The 15,743-nt window shown below is 43.1% G+C and overlaps 1 protein-coding gene across 1 annotated transcript; it reads left to right on the forward strand.

The window, feature by feature from the left end:
* Positions 1-678: 678 nt before the first annotated feature.
* Positions 679-1,924, forward strand: LOC121872818 (perlwapin-like). Its single transcript, XM_042375868.1, has 4 exons — positions 679-739; positions 988-1,144; positions 1,433-1,494; positions 1,657-1,924. The coding sequence occupies exons 1-4, from the start codon at positions 737-739 to the stop codon at positions 1,747-1,749; spliced, it is 315 nt and encodes a 104-aa protein (XP_042231802.1). The 5' UTR covers positions 679-736; the 3' UTR covers positions 1,750-1,924.
* Positions 1,925-15,743: the final 13,819 nt, after the last annotated feature.

Raw genomic sequence — 15,743 nt, forward strand, 5'->3', positions numbered from 1 at the left:
CCCGAAGTACAGTGGAGTCCCAGCTCCCCCGAATAGCATACACAAGGGATGGGGTTAGACTTCTGGTCGCCACTGAACCGAGATCCTGAAAACTTAAGTCCACTGGCTTCAGCGAGTCCCCACGACTAGTCAAGCCAGGCGATATATGTTCCTTAGAGGATAAGGATTTGGGAACATTGAGGATGAGGTCTCTCACGCCCGCCCTTGACGTGGGGTAGAGTCCTACTAAGAAACATAAAAACCTTTATCTCAAACTCCTACAGTAATAACACCAGACATATTAACATAATACCAACATGAACCATAAACCAATAAGACATAAACAAATAACAACAGAATATAATACAGACAAAACCCTAATAAAAATGAAAGGGTTCTCTTACCGATGCCCTCAGGCTGAGGGAAGGAAGTCTTGAGACCACTCCATTCACCTTCCCAGAGCTCATCACCTCTCTTCCGTGTTACTTTACTTTTTCTTTTATCCTCTTCACCAAATGATCGACTCGTTAGCCGCTTGGGCGATCGGTCACGTCTCTGTAACACAACACTTTGACAAGGCACAAGCAAACAACCGCAAACCAAACCATCACCAATTTTCCCAACAACTTGGCCCCTGATTCGCTGAACATTCCCGCCAGGTTCTGGGATGAAGGACGTACAGGGTATAAAAAACAGTGCGAGGTGGCAGGTTGACAGCAGGAGGGGCACTGATCTCTGACAAGCTACAACTTTAAACATGGTTTGTTATTTTAGATATACTTTACTTACACGCAACAGATCCCTTAGTTGGCACCAATTTACAGACCATTATTTTGTATGAAAAAAAAACATTCTTATGATTTTTTCTTCTATATTGTCATGTGAATATTGATTATACTTTGGTTATATAAAAAAAATAAGTAGTTGTTTCGTTCTACTAGACGTAACAACAAAATTGTATGTGTGTCTTGCATAACTCAACCAAGCTAAACTAAATTCATCCTTAAGAGTCTTCGAGTGTTGGTGCTGGTGGCGTGTGTGGCGGTGGCGTTGACTGACATCATACCACCACCACCACCACCACCACCACCGTCGTCTGACTGTACAGCTTTCTGTCCCAATCCAGACCCGTACCCTGGCGCTCCTGACTATATCTGCTGTGATCGTGAGTACTCTTTTTATTAATACTTGACTTAGAAGCGAGTTATTATGGATAGTATTTCTTTGTTTTAACTAGTGTTTTCTACGTGAACGGACTTCTCTCTCTCTCTCTCTCTCCAAATAAAACTTTTGGTGGAGATTTCATAACTAATGGACCTTCCTTTCGTTATAATCTTTCTTCCTGTGTTGTCCATTAAATGGGGGATTCGATGATGCAAAATTTATCCAGGGTCCAATAAAAGCTAAATCTTGGGGTAAACGTTATGGCTAATGAGAAGTAATTTTTTCACAGCTCATCCTGGTAGATGCCCACGTATACGCCCAGTTTGTCCGTTCTCCTTTACTGATATCCCGGTATGTTTAAAGAGTCTTCTGAATATCTTGTCTGTCTCCTACTTGACTCTACCTGTCCATTACAAAGTGGACATAACTGCTAATATGTTAATAACTGCTCTTAATCGTGATTTTTATTATTCTTACACTCTACTTTACTCGACAAACTCTTTATTATTACAGGCGTGCAGGAAAGATTACGACTGTCCGTTCCACGAGAAATGTTGTGAAGACGCTTGTCTGGATGTCAAGGTGTGCAAACTAGCCCTACACTGAGCCAAGAAAGACAAACGCTTATTACACATGAAGGAATTTGTAGTTACAGAATAACTAGAAGAGGAAAGAAAGGAAGAATAACTTGACACAGCCATTGACTGATCGAAGAAAGAAATGATGGAACATTATTCACTTCCTTTATAATTGTTGACCTTTTACACGTTAACCTGTCTTTGACCTGTCTGTAAGGGCAGAAACGATCCTCCGGCTAGTTACCGCTGCTAACTCGCTCGTTTGCTGGTGCAGACGACACTTGGGGTGGTTGGACGGAGGTGATAACGGCAGCAACCCTCTCCGCCGCGGGCAGATTCAACCCAGCCGCCATACCGTCAGTATCTAGCTACCCTGCTGTCCGTCAAATTCTGGCTGTGATCTCATCATAGGTCCTGGACTCGTGGGCTTTTTTCCCAGACCTTCACCTATCAACTGCCAACTCTCTGGTCATCTACCACTACCGCATACCACGACCATCAGTTCATCACATTCCGTCGGTGCCCCGGTGTTCTCCTGCCTTTTCAAGACGTTGCTGAGTGTGGAAGTGGACGCTTCCCTGCCCTGAGTGTGCATCACCGCGTTCAGAACCTTCCCCAGGGCCACTGCCGTAGGAAATATTTGTTCATTGTTTGATTCCATTAATTGCCGACTCCCCTTTATTGTTCGATTCTATCAATTGTTGACTCCATTTAATTGTTTGATTCCATTAATTGCCGACTCCCCTTTATTGTTCGATTCTATTATTTGTTTGATTCCTTTAAGTGTTTGCTTCCTTTAATTGCTGACTCCCATTATTTGATGATTGTTGAGTGGTGTCAGAGTTTTGTTATATTTTTATAGTAAAGAGATGCCAATCTCTAACGGTTGTTTGTTATTCCTCGGAAAACCATGGTCCTTGACTTTCCTTTATTAAGATCCTGATTAGCCTGGTAAGGGATTTCTATCCCTAAGTCCCAGGCCTTTACAAGTGGCGACCTTGCCAGGATTCGAACCTGGAATCTTCTGATAGAAATCCCTTACCAGGCTAATCAGGATCTTAATAAAGGAAAGTCAAGGACCATAATTTTCGAAACTCTTCAAACTAACAAGATACTACTAAAAGAAGGTGCAGCTGCTGGAAGTCTTTGACCTGGGTTAATATTTTATTGTTTATTTCACCATCCTACTTATGCCTCTTAACACAATAAAGAAGTGGAACAAAAAACTCCTCTTTATGTATCCTATACAATCTTTTAAACGTCTCATAACATATAGAGAAATAAAACAGGTCTTTGTATTCTATTTCATAATTAAGGAAGTTGTATCATTACGTAGGAGTTACTGTACCGACTGTCATGTTACCCTGTGTGTCTACTGGTTTGTGATGTTGTAGATACTTGTAATACTGACTGTAAATGAACCGTATCATTACTAATTTAACCAGACCTAGCCTAGTGTAACTTATGGCAATTTAACCTCGCATAGCCTAATGTAACCTAGCCTAGTCTAATTCACTTGATCCTAACTTAACCTCAATGTAGGTATAAAGTTATGTTATGATAGTGAATTAATTATCAAGGAATGGCAAAAATAATTATTACCATAAGGCAAAAATAAACTAAATATGATAAATTAATAATAATGACCATTAATTGGCCCAGTCTGAGTGTATATATTAACCGGCATAAATAATTAATTTTAAGGGTCGCATGCTTCTGTCCAAGGCCCCCCAGAGCTCGCTAAGCTGTGAATGAGTACCTAACCTTACAAGTGGGAGTAAAGGTGTTCAAATGGTGTGTCAGTAATGTTGCCTCCCTGTGTGCTGAATGTTTAGTATACAGTATGCTGTATCCCCACCGCCTCTGACTAGATATTATTCTCCTGTATTAAAAATAACTATAATAACAGATGATAATGAAGATGTTGGCAATGAAAAAATAAATTATTAACGAATATGATGAAAGTCGAAAATGAAGGTCACGTCAAAAACATGGCTCATAAACAACACACAAACGGACCCAATACCACCCAAAAAACAAACGCCATTAAATCAAACCTTAAACAATCGCCATACAAGCAGACAAACACACAAGCGAGACAACAAATGTTCATAACATATTGGAGGAAGAGAACACATCACTCCAGGAAAATTTAACGAAAGTATTTAGTGACGCACTTCGCAGAGGTCGAGCCAATCATTCCTAGGATGGGGGGTGCTGGTGGTAGAGTGGTACCGCTCTTGCCTTCGCAAGCGAGGTGTCACGGGTTCGATTCCCGGGCCGGTGGAAGTTGTTTGGACATACTTCCTAGCCACCATTAGTCCCTGTTCACCTAGCAGTAAAGTAGGTACCTGGTGTAAATCGAAAGTTGCGAATTCGTATTCAGGTACAAGTTAACTTGTTGGAGCTTCCAATAAATTGACACAAACCATTGACTCTTCAGGCTTATGCCCTTCACTCTCAGGCTTCTACCCCTTAACTCATGAGACATAAAGGCAAGCATGAACTTAGCATGCTTCCCTGTTGGGCGCTGTAAACGCTCTTGCGCTTCACCTTACACAAGGATGTAGGGGAGTGCCCAATAAAAAAAAAAAATTCCAATGATGAGCGTAGAGCATCGTTAGTACCAGAGTTGAACACCAGGAAAGGTCTCGTTCATTCAAGCTGGATTTAGTTTGTGTTTTATGTATGTGTGTGTTATTGTACCTTAAGTTATTTAAATATAAATTATTTCTAGTATATACGAGAATAACATCGTAGTTCATACAAAAGTGAAAATTATGGTTTCATTTTTGTAATATGTACGAGATTAATGACGACAATGATCCTGTGGTGTATACGAGGACGTTGATCCTGGGAAAAGATTAAAAAATAAGGACCTTTTATCTCTACTTTAATGTGTTGAGGGCGTTGAAGATGTGTTACGCGCTGAAGATGTGTTGATGGCGTTGAAGATGTGTTGACGGCGTTGAAGATTGTTGACGCGTTGATATTCCACTGGCAACGTTAGTTATGCATTTGCAGCGTGGATTATGCGATGAGAGAGAATAATCCAATACATTTCAGAATGGGGAAATAGGCAGAGGAGGAGAAAACAAGAGGGGTATGGAGAAGGGTTGAAGGAGAAGGGGGGGAAGGAGAGAAAGGGGGGGTAAGAAATGAAAATCCGTAAGTTTAATGGGACTTTCACAGGTTCCCCCCCGCCGAAAATAACCAAACACAGGTTTATTCGGTAGCAGGAGAAAACGGCCCAAACCAAAACGGCCCCACCATAACAAAACGCCCCACCCCTGACCAAACGCCCCACTTGCACTAAAACGGCCCACCTGTGTGACCAAACGGCCCCACCCTGTGACCAAAACGGCCCCACCCTGACCAATGACCCCACCATGACCAAAACGGCCCCACTGTGACCAAACGGCCCCACCCTGTGACCAAAACGGCCCCACCGTGTGACCAAAACAGCCCCACCCTCAGACCAAAACGGCCCCACTTCCTGACCAAAACAGTCTAACTCTTCCAACCCAACTCAACCGTGCAACTGTCAAATGTAAACGATAAATATCAACCAGTTGCCACTTCAAAAAACGCTGGGTTTGGTTGCTAGGGAAGTTAGGTTAGCGTTTATCAACAGCAAGTGGCCATTCTGGTTTGGGCTTTTTTAGATTGAGCCGTTTTGTCTCGAAACCCACTGGCCACCATCCCTCGGCCTGGCCACCTCTAGTTTGGGTGGGTGGCCATCAGGGTAAATGGAAATGTTGAAGTTGCATTATATGAAGCCTGATGGAGCATCTCTATTATCTAATGTTGCAACGAATAAACCACAAACCAAGAAAATAACACACGCACACACATCCGAAGACAGCCAATCAGAGCTGCGCAGGAGAACCTGGCGCCTATATAAGGGGGTGAGAAGGCCCAGGGAGTCACACTTGGCCTGTCAACCTCGTCGTCTAAACTACATCACCAACGTCTTCTGTCAACTATAATGGTCAGTGACAACTTGACGTTGGTCATTTGTTTTGTTGTACTTGGGTCATGTATATTTAGTTATAATGTATATTTCGTGTACCGTGATGTTACTTGAGTTAATGTAAGGGTTACCCACAGCTGCGCATCTTGGTAGTGATGATCGTCGTGACTGTGGCTCTTGTCAATAGTTTCAGCCATCCTTCAACTCCCAGTTGTGTCTACTGGTGCAATTTCCAGAGGATGTCAACGCTGGTGCTAGCTACTGCTGCATTAATTCAAACCAAATGATTGTCGAAAATACAAGTCTAGGTTATTTTTTTTATCAATTTTTATACATTAGTATATGACTATACAGTTTGATTAACTTATTTTTCTGAAATATACTTATTTAGAGCAGATATTAACTTTAAATCATTTTTCATCAGAACCCCACCCAGGTAGAATAAAGTATAACGTGCGCAAGGTTCGCCACTCGACTGGTCGTCGGCCCTCCTATCGTAAGTTGTTTTTTTTTTTCTTGCACCTGAACTTTCCTGTAAATTAATGAATAATCCACTGAGCCTCTGTCTATAAATGTGAAGATTTCTTGAATAAATCCGAAGGAGCCAAATTGTTTTATAAAATCAAACTAAATTCACTTTAATATTAAGTTGTCTAGTTTTCATATGAAATGTTTAGATTATCGCGAATAATTTCATTTTTTTTCAGTTAATAAAGTAGTAATTTTTACTATATTCAACATGTCTTTTCACACCTGAACAGAGATGCGGTCATGATGACTATTGTCCTTACCACGAAAAATGCTGCATACGACTGTCTGAAGCAACCACACCTGCAAGGCCCTTTCCCCATTAACTCCTCACAAGATCACACCGAATTTTTCCCCTCCTGCATTCTCGGCGTCACACCTAAAACAATTATCATATAAACAACGCCAGTACGAGCACTCGCCAGCACCAGACGTTCCACCCCACCCAGTAATGCAGTTCTCGAGGAACTTTTGGGGCAGAAGGTTAAGGCTAGACCGATAGAAAACTTTGTCTCACAATGGGACTTGTATCTGGAACGTGATCCACTGGAGTACCACCAAATGTTATACTTGTGTTATATGAACTGTGTATTATTATTATCATGTATTGGTTTCTCAGAGATTGTTATATTCGCTGTTCATTAGAGGAGTTTATCTTGCAATAAAGTTGTTTCTAGTTCAAAAGTTTCAATTCCACGAACACATATTATGAGCGGCATTGAATCCTGAAATCAACATTATGGCTGGGAGTTGTAGATCAGCTGATAAGGTATCAACGAAACCTGTCTGGTTTTGCCCAGGCATGTATCCAGACATATGTCCAGGTTTATGTCCAGGCTAGAATAATACCTTACCATGACACTACTCCCAAACATTTAACAGGTGCAACAACCATAACGCTACGGGTTCTCCTCAAGTTTTACGGCAATGTGTGGCATTGATAAAAACTGATCAACTAGTACACAAAAATAATTACATGTACTCGCTTCTGAATAAAGAGGAGACTTCTGTGGAACGGTTACTATCTCTATAGCATTATACTCGTAACGGCTTACAGAGTCGGCTGTTTTCACATGATGTAAGATTATAACACTGCCGGTCATTTGTTTAGTTTGTATTTTAACGCTTAATCGGATTTGAAGATTAGACACGTTATATTTACCCAGAGGTTTAATTTATGTAATTCTACTAGGGGGTCAAATTAGGTTGTTTTTTATTACAGGAAGAAACTGGAGTAATGTACAGCAACGACAAGACAGTTCCATGGTTTGGTTAGCAGTCATCTTTCCGTGACCCGGGTTTAGTTCAGATCACACCAAGTGTACCCGAGCAAGTTCCTCCATAGGCGGTGCAGGTCACGTCTTCCTAAACAAGCTTACCTGCAGGTAGGTCGAGGGGTGCAATTTAAATGGGACTTTGGTTTGTGTGTGGGACATGACACGTTCACCGTCTAAAAAACATGATTCCTTGACCTTAATATGGTGGTAGTAGTCCCTGAGAACGATGACTAAGTTAGTATTTTTGTTTCACTATGAAAATTCACTTAATCTAATGGAATGAGATATTGACGTCACTCCAGTTAATGACAGAAAGTTTGCTGGCTGGACTTCGAGTAGAGGTCAACACGCAGTCCTATAGAGTAAGGTCTACAGTATTAACTTAGGCCTACAGTATTAACTTAGCCACAAAATTAACTTAGGCCTACATATAACTTAGGCCTTCAATATTAAGTTATGCCTAAAGTATTAAATTAGGCCTACAGTATTACCTTAGGCTTACAGTATTAATTAAGGTCAACAGTATTAAATTATGCATACAGTATTAACTTAGGTCTACGGTATAAATTTAGACCTACAATATTAAATTAGGCCTACAATATTAACTTAAGCCTACAGTATTAACTTAAGCTTACAATATAAACAGGCCTATATCACTTTCTTTAGGTCCACATCTGTGACGTATTCATTGTCGCCTTAAATATTTATTTTAATGTAATATGTAACAAAATGGTCGAAATATGAGTATTTTATATTTATCAATTCACCTAACATAACCTACCTTAACCTAACATAACCTAACCTAACATAACGTAACCTAACCACCAACACCGCCTTAATATACGTCTCGGGATCATGAGCTATCAAGGTTTTAATTGGTTATTATGTCTAGTACTTCACACACACCTTTCGGGCTGATGAGACTGCTGACGTGAGCAACACAGAGCGATTTATGTCTGGTCAGATTCGTGGTGTGCAGAGGAAACTATATCCGTCAGCCAGCTACGTCCATCGTAGTCACAACCAACTCGGACTATATCCCATTGTGTTGTACTTCATCACCACCGCGTCTCCAGATCTATACCACTCCTGCTGCACTACAGACTATACCACCCTCCACCACCACAGACTACCTGTTCAGCTCCACCACAGACTATACCACTCCTGCTACCACCACAGACTATACCGTTCGTGCTGCACCACAGACTATACCCACTCCTGCCACCACCACAGACTATACCACTCCCTGCCACCACAGACTATACCACTCCTGCTACCAACAGACTATACAACTTCTGCTGCCACCACAGTATCACCACCCTGCTTCCACCAGAGACTATATACCACCTGTCTGACCACAGACTTTACCACCCCCGCCACTCACAAACTATCCCATCCCTGCTGCCACCACAGACTATACCACTCCTGCTGCCACCACAAACCATACCACGCCTGCCACCATAGACTATACCACCCTGCTGCCACCACAGACTATACCACTCCTGTTCCACCACAGACTATACCACTCCTGCTCCCAACCACAGCCTATACTGATACTGCTGCCAATCCAGACTATTCCACTTCCTGCCACCACAGACTATACCACCCTGCTGCCACTACAGACTATACCACTCCTGCTACCACCACAGACTATACCACCCCTGCTGCCACCACAGACTATACCACGCTGCTACCACAGACTATACCACCTCTGCTGCCACCACAAACTATACCACCTCTGCTGCCACCACAGACTATACCACCTGCCACCACAGACTATACCATGCCTGCCACCACCAGACTATACCACCCTGCTGCCACCACAGACTATACCACTCCCCATCACCACAGACTATACCACTCCTCCATCACCACAAACTATACTACCCTGCTGCCACCACAGACTATACCACCCCCACCACCACAAACTATACCACTTGCTGCCACCACAGACTATACCACTGCCACCACCACAGACTATACCACCTGCTGCCACCACAGACTATACCACTCCTGCTGCCTACACAGACTATACCACGCCTGCCACCACCACAGACTATACCACTCCTGCTGCCTCCACAGACCATACCACCCCTGCTGCCACCAAGACTACCACCATCCTGCCACCACCACTGACTATGCTACCCTGCTGCCACCACAGACTATACCACCCTACCACCAAAGACTATACCACTCCTGCTGCCACCACAGACTATAACACACTTGCCGCCACCACAGAGCCATACCACCTGCCACGACAGACTATACCACTCCTGCCACCCAAAGACTACACCACGACCATGCTACCCCAAAGACTATACCATTCCAAGCACCACCACAGAGTATACCACCTGCCACCACTGGACTATACCACCCTGCTGCCACACAGACTATAATCCCCTGCCCACCAGTACCACGCCTGCTGCCACCACAGACTATACCACTCCCTCCCACCACAGACTATACCACGCTTGCCACCACCACAAACTATACCACCTGCTGCCACCAAAGACAACACCCTGCTGCCACCGCAGACTATACCCATTCCCTACCACAGACTATACCACTCCTGCCACCACTACAGACTATACAACTCATGCTGCCACCACAGACTATACAACTCCTGCTTCCACCACAGACTATACCACTCCTGCCACCTGCAGACTAAACAACTGCCACCACCACAGACTATACCAATCCTGCTGCCACCAGACTATACGACTCCTGCTACCACAGACAATACCACTCCGCTGCCACCAACCAAAGACTATACCAATCCTGCTGCCAATACAGTCTATTACCGATACTGCTGCAACTCCAGACTATTCCACTTCTGCTGCCACCACAGACTATACCACCCTGCTGCCACTACAGACTATACACTACTCCTGCTGCCACCACAGACTATACCACTCCTGCCCACAGACTATACCGCCTGCTACCACAGACTATACCCACCTGCTGCCACCACAGACTATACCACTCCCTGCCACCACAGACTATACCACGCCTGCCACCACCACAGACTATACCACTCCTGCTGCCACTACAGACTATACCACTCCTGCTGTCCACAGACTATACCACTCCTTCCATCACCAAACTATACTACTCCTGCCACCACAGACTATTCCACTCCTGCCACCACCACAGACTATACCACTCCTGCTGCCCACAGACTATACCGCCTGCCACCACCACAGACTATACCACTCTTGCTGCCACAACAGACTATACCACTCCTGCTGCCCACCACAGACTATACCACGCCTGCCACCACCACAGACTATACCCTCCTGCTGCCTCCACATACCATACCACTCCTGCTGCCACCACAGACAATACCACTCCTGCCGCCACCACAGACTATACCACTCCTGCCACCAAAGACTATACCACGCCTGCCCACAGACTATACCACTTCTTGCCACCACAGACAATACCACTCTGCCGCCACCACAGACTATACCACTCCTGCTGCCACCACAGACTATACCCTCCTGCTGCCCACAGACTAACTACCACTCCTGCCACCACAGACTATACCACTCCTGCTACTACAGACTATACAACTCCTGCTGCCACCACAGACTATACAACTCCTGCTGCCACCACAGACAATACTACTGCTGCCACCAGAACAATATCACTCCTGCTGCCACCACCACAGACTATACACTCTTGCACCACAAACTATCTCCTGCACACAGACTACCTGCTGCCCACAACAGACCATATCACTCCTGCTGCCACCACACACTATACCACTCCTGCTGCCACCACAGACTATACCACTCCTGCTGCAGACTATCATGCACCACAGACTTTACCGTTCTTGCCACCACCACAGACTATACCACTCCTGCTGCCAGCACAAACTATACCACTCCTCCCACCACCACAGACTATACCACTCCTGCCACCACCACAAACTATACCACTCCTGCCACCATCACAAACTATACCACTCCTGCTGCCACCACAGATGCCCCACTGGACTCCTAGAAGCGAGTTCATAGACCAGGTCATTACATGTTTTTCTGTCATTATAGAGACCTGCACCCAACACCTGCACCGGACATAAAGGATTGCCGGCGACTATGTCTACTTGCCATTATCGGTCATCTCACTACCCAACAAATGATCGTCTCCTGGAAGCCTGTACTCCACAGTTCATTCTCAGGCTTCATTGATAAACTGACATGTGACATCTGGTAAAGAATCAAAAGAATATGAACCACCGTCACCCCAGAACTACGTCTGGACGCCAGGGATATGTGTCATGTTATCCTCCATACTCCGCCCGCCTCCCACTACCACTGGTGCCGCTCATTCAGCACACCAGACTGACCAGCCTCGCTGCTCTCTCACACGTCAACACTTGTTTGGTGCCAGGACACCGTCGTCTTTCTCAAAATTTAATGTGTATTAATATCAAAGAATAGTACCCTAGAAATCTATTTTTGCTAATTATGCCAATTGATGATAAAGTCTGTCACATGCAGATATTGATGAAACAAACCAAGATTTAGAGAACATTTGATTTTTTGGACCAAAATTTAAATTTCTTCAGAACCTCAGTATAGGTCGTTCGTCCTCGACACGTTGATTAAGGATCTGAGGTCGATTGGCAAGTTGTTTTAGTATTTTATAATGCATAATGGTTTATGAACAAGGGAGAGAATCAATTTTAATTGCATTATGAAAATTTTTTATTTATATAGATAATGCAGTATATTACAAAACACAGAAAAACATTCTCTTTAGTAAACATTTTAGATATTAGTACACTTGTAGATAAACCATTATATTGTAGGTAAACCATTATATTGTAGGTAAACCATTATATTGTATATAAATGCCAAATAGGATCTTTAATAATGGTAGACCAATCTATTACGAAGATAGAAAAAATTTTCATCAAAATAAAATTTACATTATTACACAAATAGAAAACAATTTTATTGTCAAGTTACCCGAGAACAGTGGAGTCCCAGCTCCCCGGAACAGCATACACAAGGAATGGGGTTAGACTTCAGGTCGCCCTTGAACCCTAAGTCCATTGGTCTCCGCGAGTCCCCACGACTGATCAAGCCAAGTGATATGTCCCTTAGAGGATAAGGATTTTAGAACATTGAGGAGGAGGATGATGTCTCTCACGCCCGGCCCTTGAAGTGGGGTAGAGTCCTACTAAGAAACATAAAAACCTTTATTTCTGTTACCGCCACGGTAAGATAAACTGGGAGAGAGAGAGAGAGAGGCGAGGCAGTGCTGACAACGTGTTGTTGACGTGTTTAATATGAAACAGATGGGCCTCGCCTCAGGCTGGGATTGGGTGGCGATTGCTCACAGTAGTCTACCAATTCTTACAAGAGAGACAACACGCTGTTCTAACCCTAGACCCTAAAAACGTGAGTGTGATCGATCTAGTACCAAGATAAAAACAATAACATAAGTATATTTGTGTACTGCAATTTGATCATATTATACCAATTGTCTCCTGTATCAATAGTTATAGCATGCGAGTTATATTTAAGACGTTAACAGGCTATGTACTGTATATTAATTGTATTTCATAATATGTGTCCTGAGATAACACCATTTGTTATATGAGAAATGTTCTTTAACAGGTTTTGACCGAATTATATGGTACGCGTCAACGTTGAGGGTTTATTTCTCCAGCAACAAACCAATAACGCTCCTATGAGCGTTAACAGTCAAAACATTGGTCCTAGACTCAGACAGACAGACCTCAGGGAGACCAATTCACCCCCACAACTATGCACCAAGAGAACGGAGACGCCTTTGTGTGAATTTGTGAATCATGGACTAAAGTGTGATTCCTATATAAACAATTAACGGTTTAAAAGTTCTGAAAAGGTTCTGCAGCCCGAAGGCTGAAAATGTACATTGGACATAAATGACTTATTAGCAGACACGTAGTGCAGTAATTCCCTCACAGATGGAGTATGGAGTTTGTGGGTAGAAGAAAGAACTAAACCCACAGTCGCTCAATGGGCGGCAACAGTCAAAGTTGTTTGAGTGAAGTGTCTTAAATACCCAGAGTGTCGTAAAGCTTCGGTCTGCGCGTACGGGGCTGTGAGCATTCCTTCCGAACAGGGAGGCCGCACACCCAGTGAGCGAAGGTTTTCACACCGGACGGTGTCGTAATGTTTGGTCTGGGCTGACGGACAGTTAGCGTTCGCTCGGGCTGATCTTCCTATACCAGTGACACCATAGTATATCATTCTCAACCATATCGCAAAATTAATTTCAGAAAATAATCACCAAAGTTTGCTTAACAGATACATAATTCTGATAAGATTCATTAACTTTTACTTTGTCTTCATCTTAAGTGAATGTACTGTATATAAGTCTTAGTATAGTTTCACGGTAATTATATAAGACGTTGGTGTTACATTTTAAATTTAAGTCAAACAAATAAGGTGAATTACTCTGAGGTTATTTATTATTACAACAATAATAAGGAACCATGAAGAAATACATAAACAAAAGGATTTGTGAGTTAAGTGTGTGTACAACATTCGTTATATGTTGATATATATATATATATATATATATATATATATATATATATATATATATATATATATATATATATATATACAATATATATATATACATATATGCAAGTAAATCACTGTAGGTGCGCGTGATCTAGGTATATGCTAGTCTGTACTCACCCTGAAGATGTGAATTACACGAAAGCGCTTGGGAACTTCGTGTTTTCTTCTTTTCTTTTTGTTATCAATATATATATATATATATATATATATATATATATATATATATATATATATATATATATATATATATATATGTATGTGTATGTGTGTATATGTACTGTATACCAATAGTTAAACCAGTTGAATACGTGTATAACACGTGTATGGAAACGTGGTCCAGTGTCAGCCATTTCAGAAGACGTCGCTAGTGTAGTGATGGGTTGTCAGACCACAGCTTACATCTCAGAAACAGTCCAGACCTGACCCAACATTAGGGGGGTCAAATGTAAGGGTAACCCTCGCAGCCGCTCAAGGGGGCCACAAATCAACCAGCTCCCCTCCCATGTCACACGGCCCCAACAAACATGTAAGAGACACACAGTCAGAAGGAGCCACCTGCCGACCCTCCCCAATTACACAATAACCTACAGTACACTCTCAGACAAGGTCAGCCTGACCTCACATTAGCCAGGTCAAATGTAAGGACCCTCTGCAGAATGGGGCCAAAATCAACCAGCACCTCTCTCATGTCACACGGCCACACCAACGATGATAACAAGCACGCATTCATCAGAAGATTTCCCCAAAACATACAACAACTTATAGCTCCGAAAAAGTCCAGACCTGACCTTACATTAGCGAGGTCAAATGTAAGGAGACACTTCGCCGCCCCCCTCCCCCCCCTCGATCAACTCAACCTGACGGCTCGTCTCCCAAAATATAGAACCATCCGGCCCTCCTCACGAGAGTGTCTTGTAACCAAGAAGGGTCCGCAACAACGTCCCCAGTCCCGCTCCGAAGAAGTCAGACGAGATGGCCGGAGGCAAGCCGCCTCCGGTCCGGCAGGAGTTGCCCTCACCACCGGTGCCCAGCTAAGCAGTCTCCCATAGAGACAACCCAGGACCACCTACTAGGCCTCCCCCAGGTCACGTGAGTTTTACGTTGCCAATGCCAACAGTTACTTACGTGGGAAGTGTATTCATTTCATGTTGTGTCCGAGAATCAGTGTTTAGTCACGTAATATAATGTCCTAGTAACGTAAACATAATGTCCTAGTAACGTAAATATAATGTCCTAGTAACGTAAATATAATGTCCTAGTAACTTCGATAGAAGGTGTTATTAATGTGTCCATGCCATTGTCGTAATTAGTAAACAGTTGTAATGAAGCGGTGTTTGAGAAGTCGTCTTTAAGAACGTAATAGATGCGTATTGACATATAAGATAAGATAAGTGTATTGACAGTGTAAATAACTAACACGGCCACGATACCCAAATCTTCCTCTCTGTTACTCTCTTACTAAATATAAATTCTATACTTTCTTACACCTAAAACGCTTCATTACACTCGTGTGTGACATCACTGTGGGGTGTTAGTGTGACATCGTCGCTCGTGTATGACATCACTGTGGTCGTGTTTGTGTGACGTCACGTTGAGGACGTCACTCGTGTGTGACCACCACTTCGTGATTATATGACATCGCTTATATTACTACATT

Source organism: Homarus americanus, unplaced genomic scaffold, assembly GCF_018991925.1.
Source record: "Homarus americanus isolate GMGI-L3 unplaced genomic scaffold, GMGI_Hamer_2.0 scaffold11022, whole genome shotgun sequence".
In the NCBI taxonomy this organism is placed as follows: Eukaryota; Metazoa; Arthropoda; class Malacostraca; order Decapoda; family Nephropidae; genus Homarus; species Homarus americanus.

What these genes read in the sequence shown, in the direction of transcription:
- LOC121872818 (XM_042375868.1), top strand. An exon ending in TGACTATATCTGCTGTGATC is followed by an intron (nt 1,145 to 1,432) that starts GTGAGTACTCTT and finishes ATTTTTTCACAG; the next exon opens with CTCATCCTGGTAGATGCCCA. An exon ending in TCTCCTTTACTGATATCCCG is followed by an intron (nt 1,495 to 1,656) that starts GTATGTTTAAAG and finishes TTATTATTACAG; the next exon opens with GCGTGCAGGAAAGATTACGA.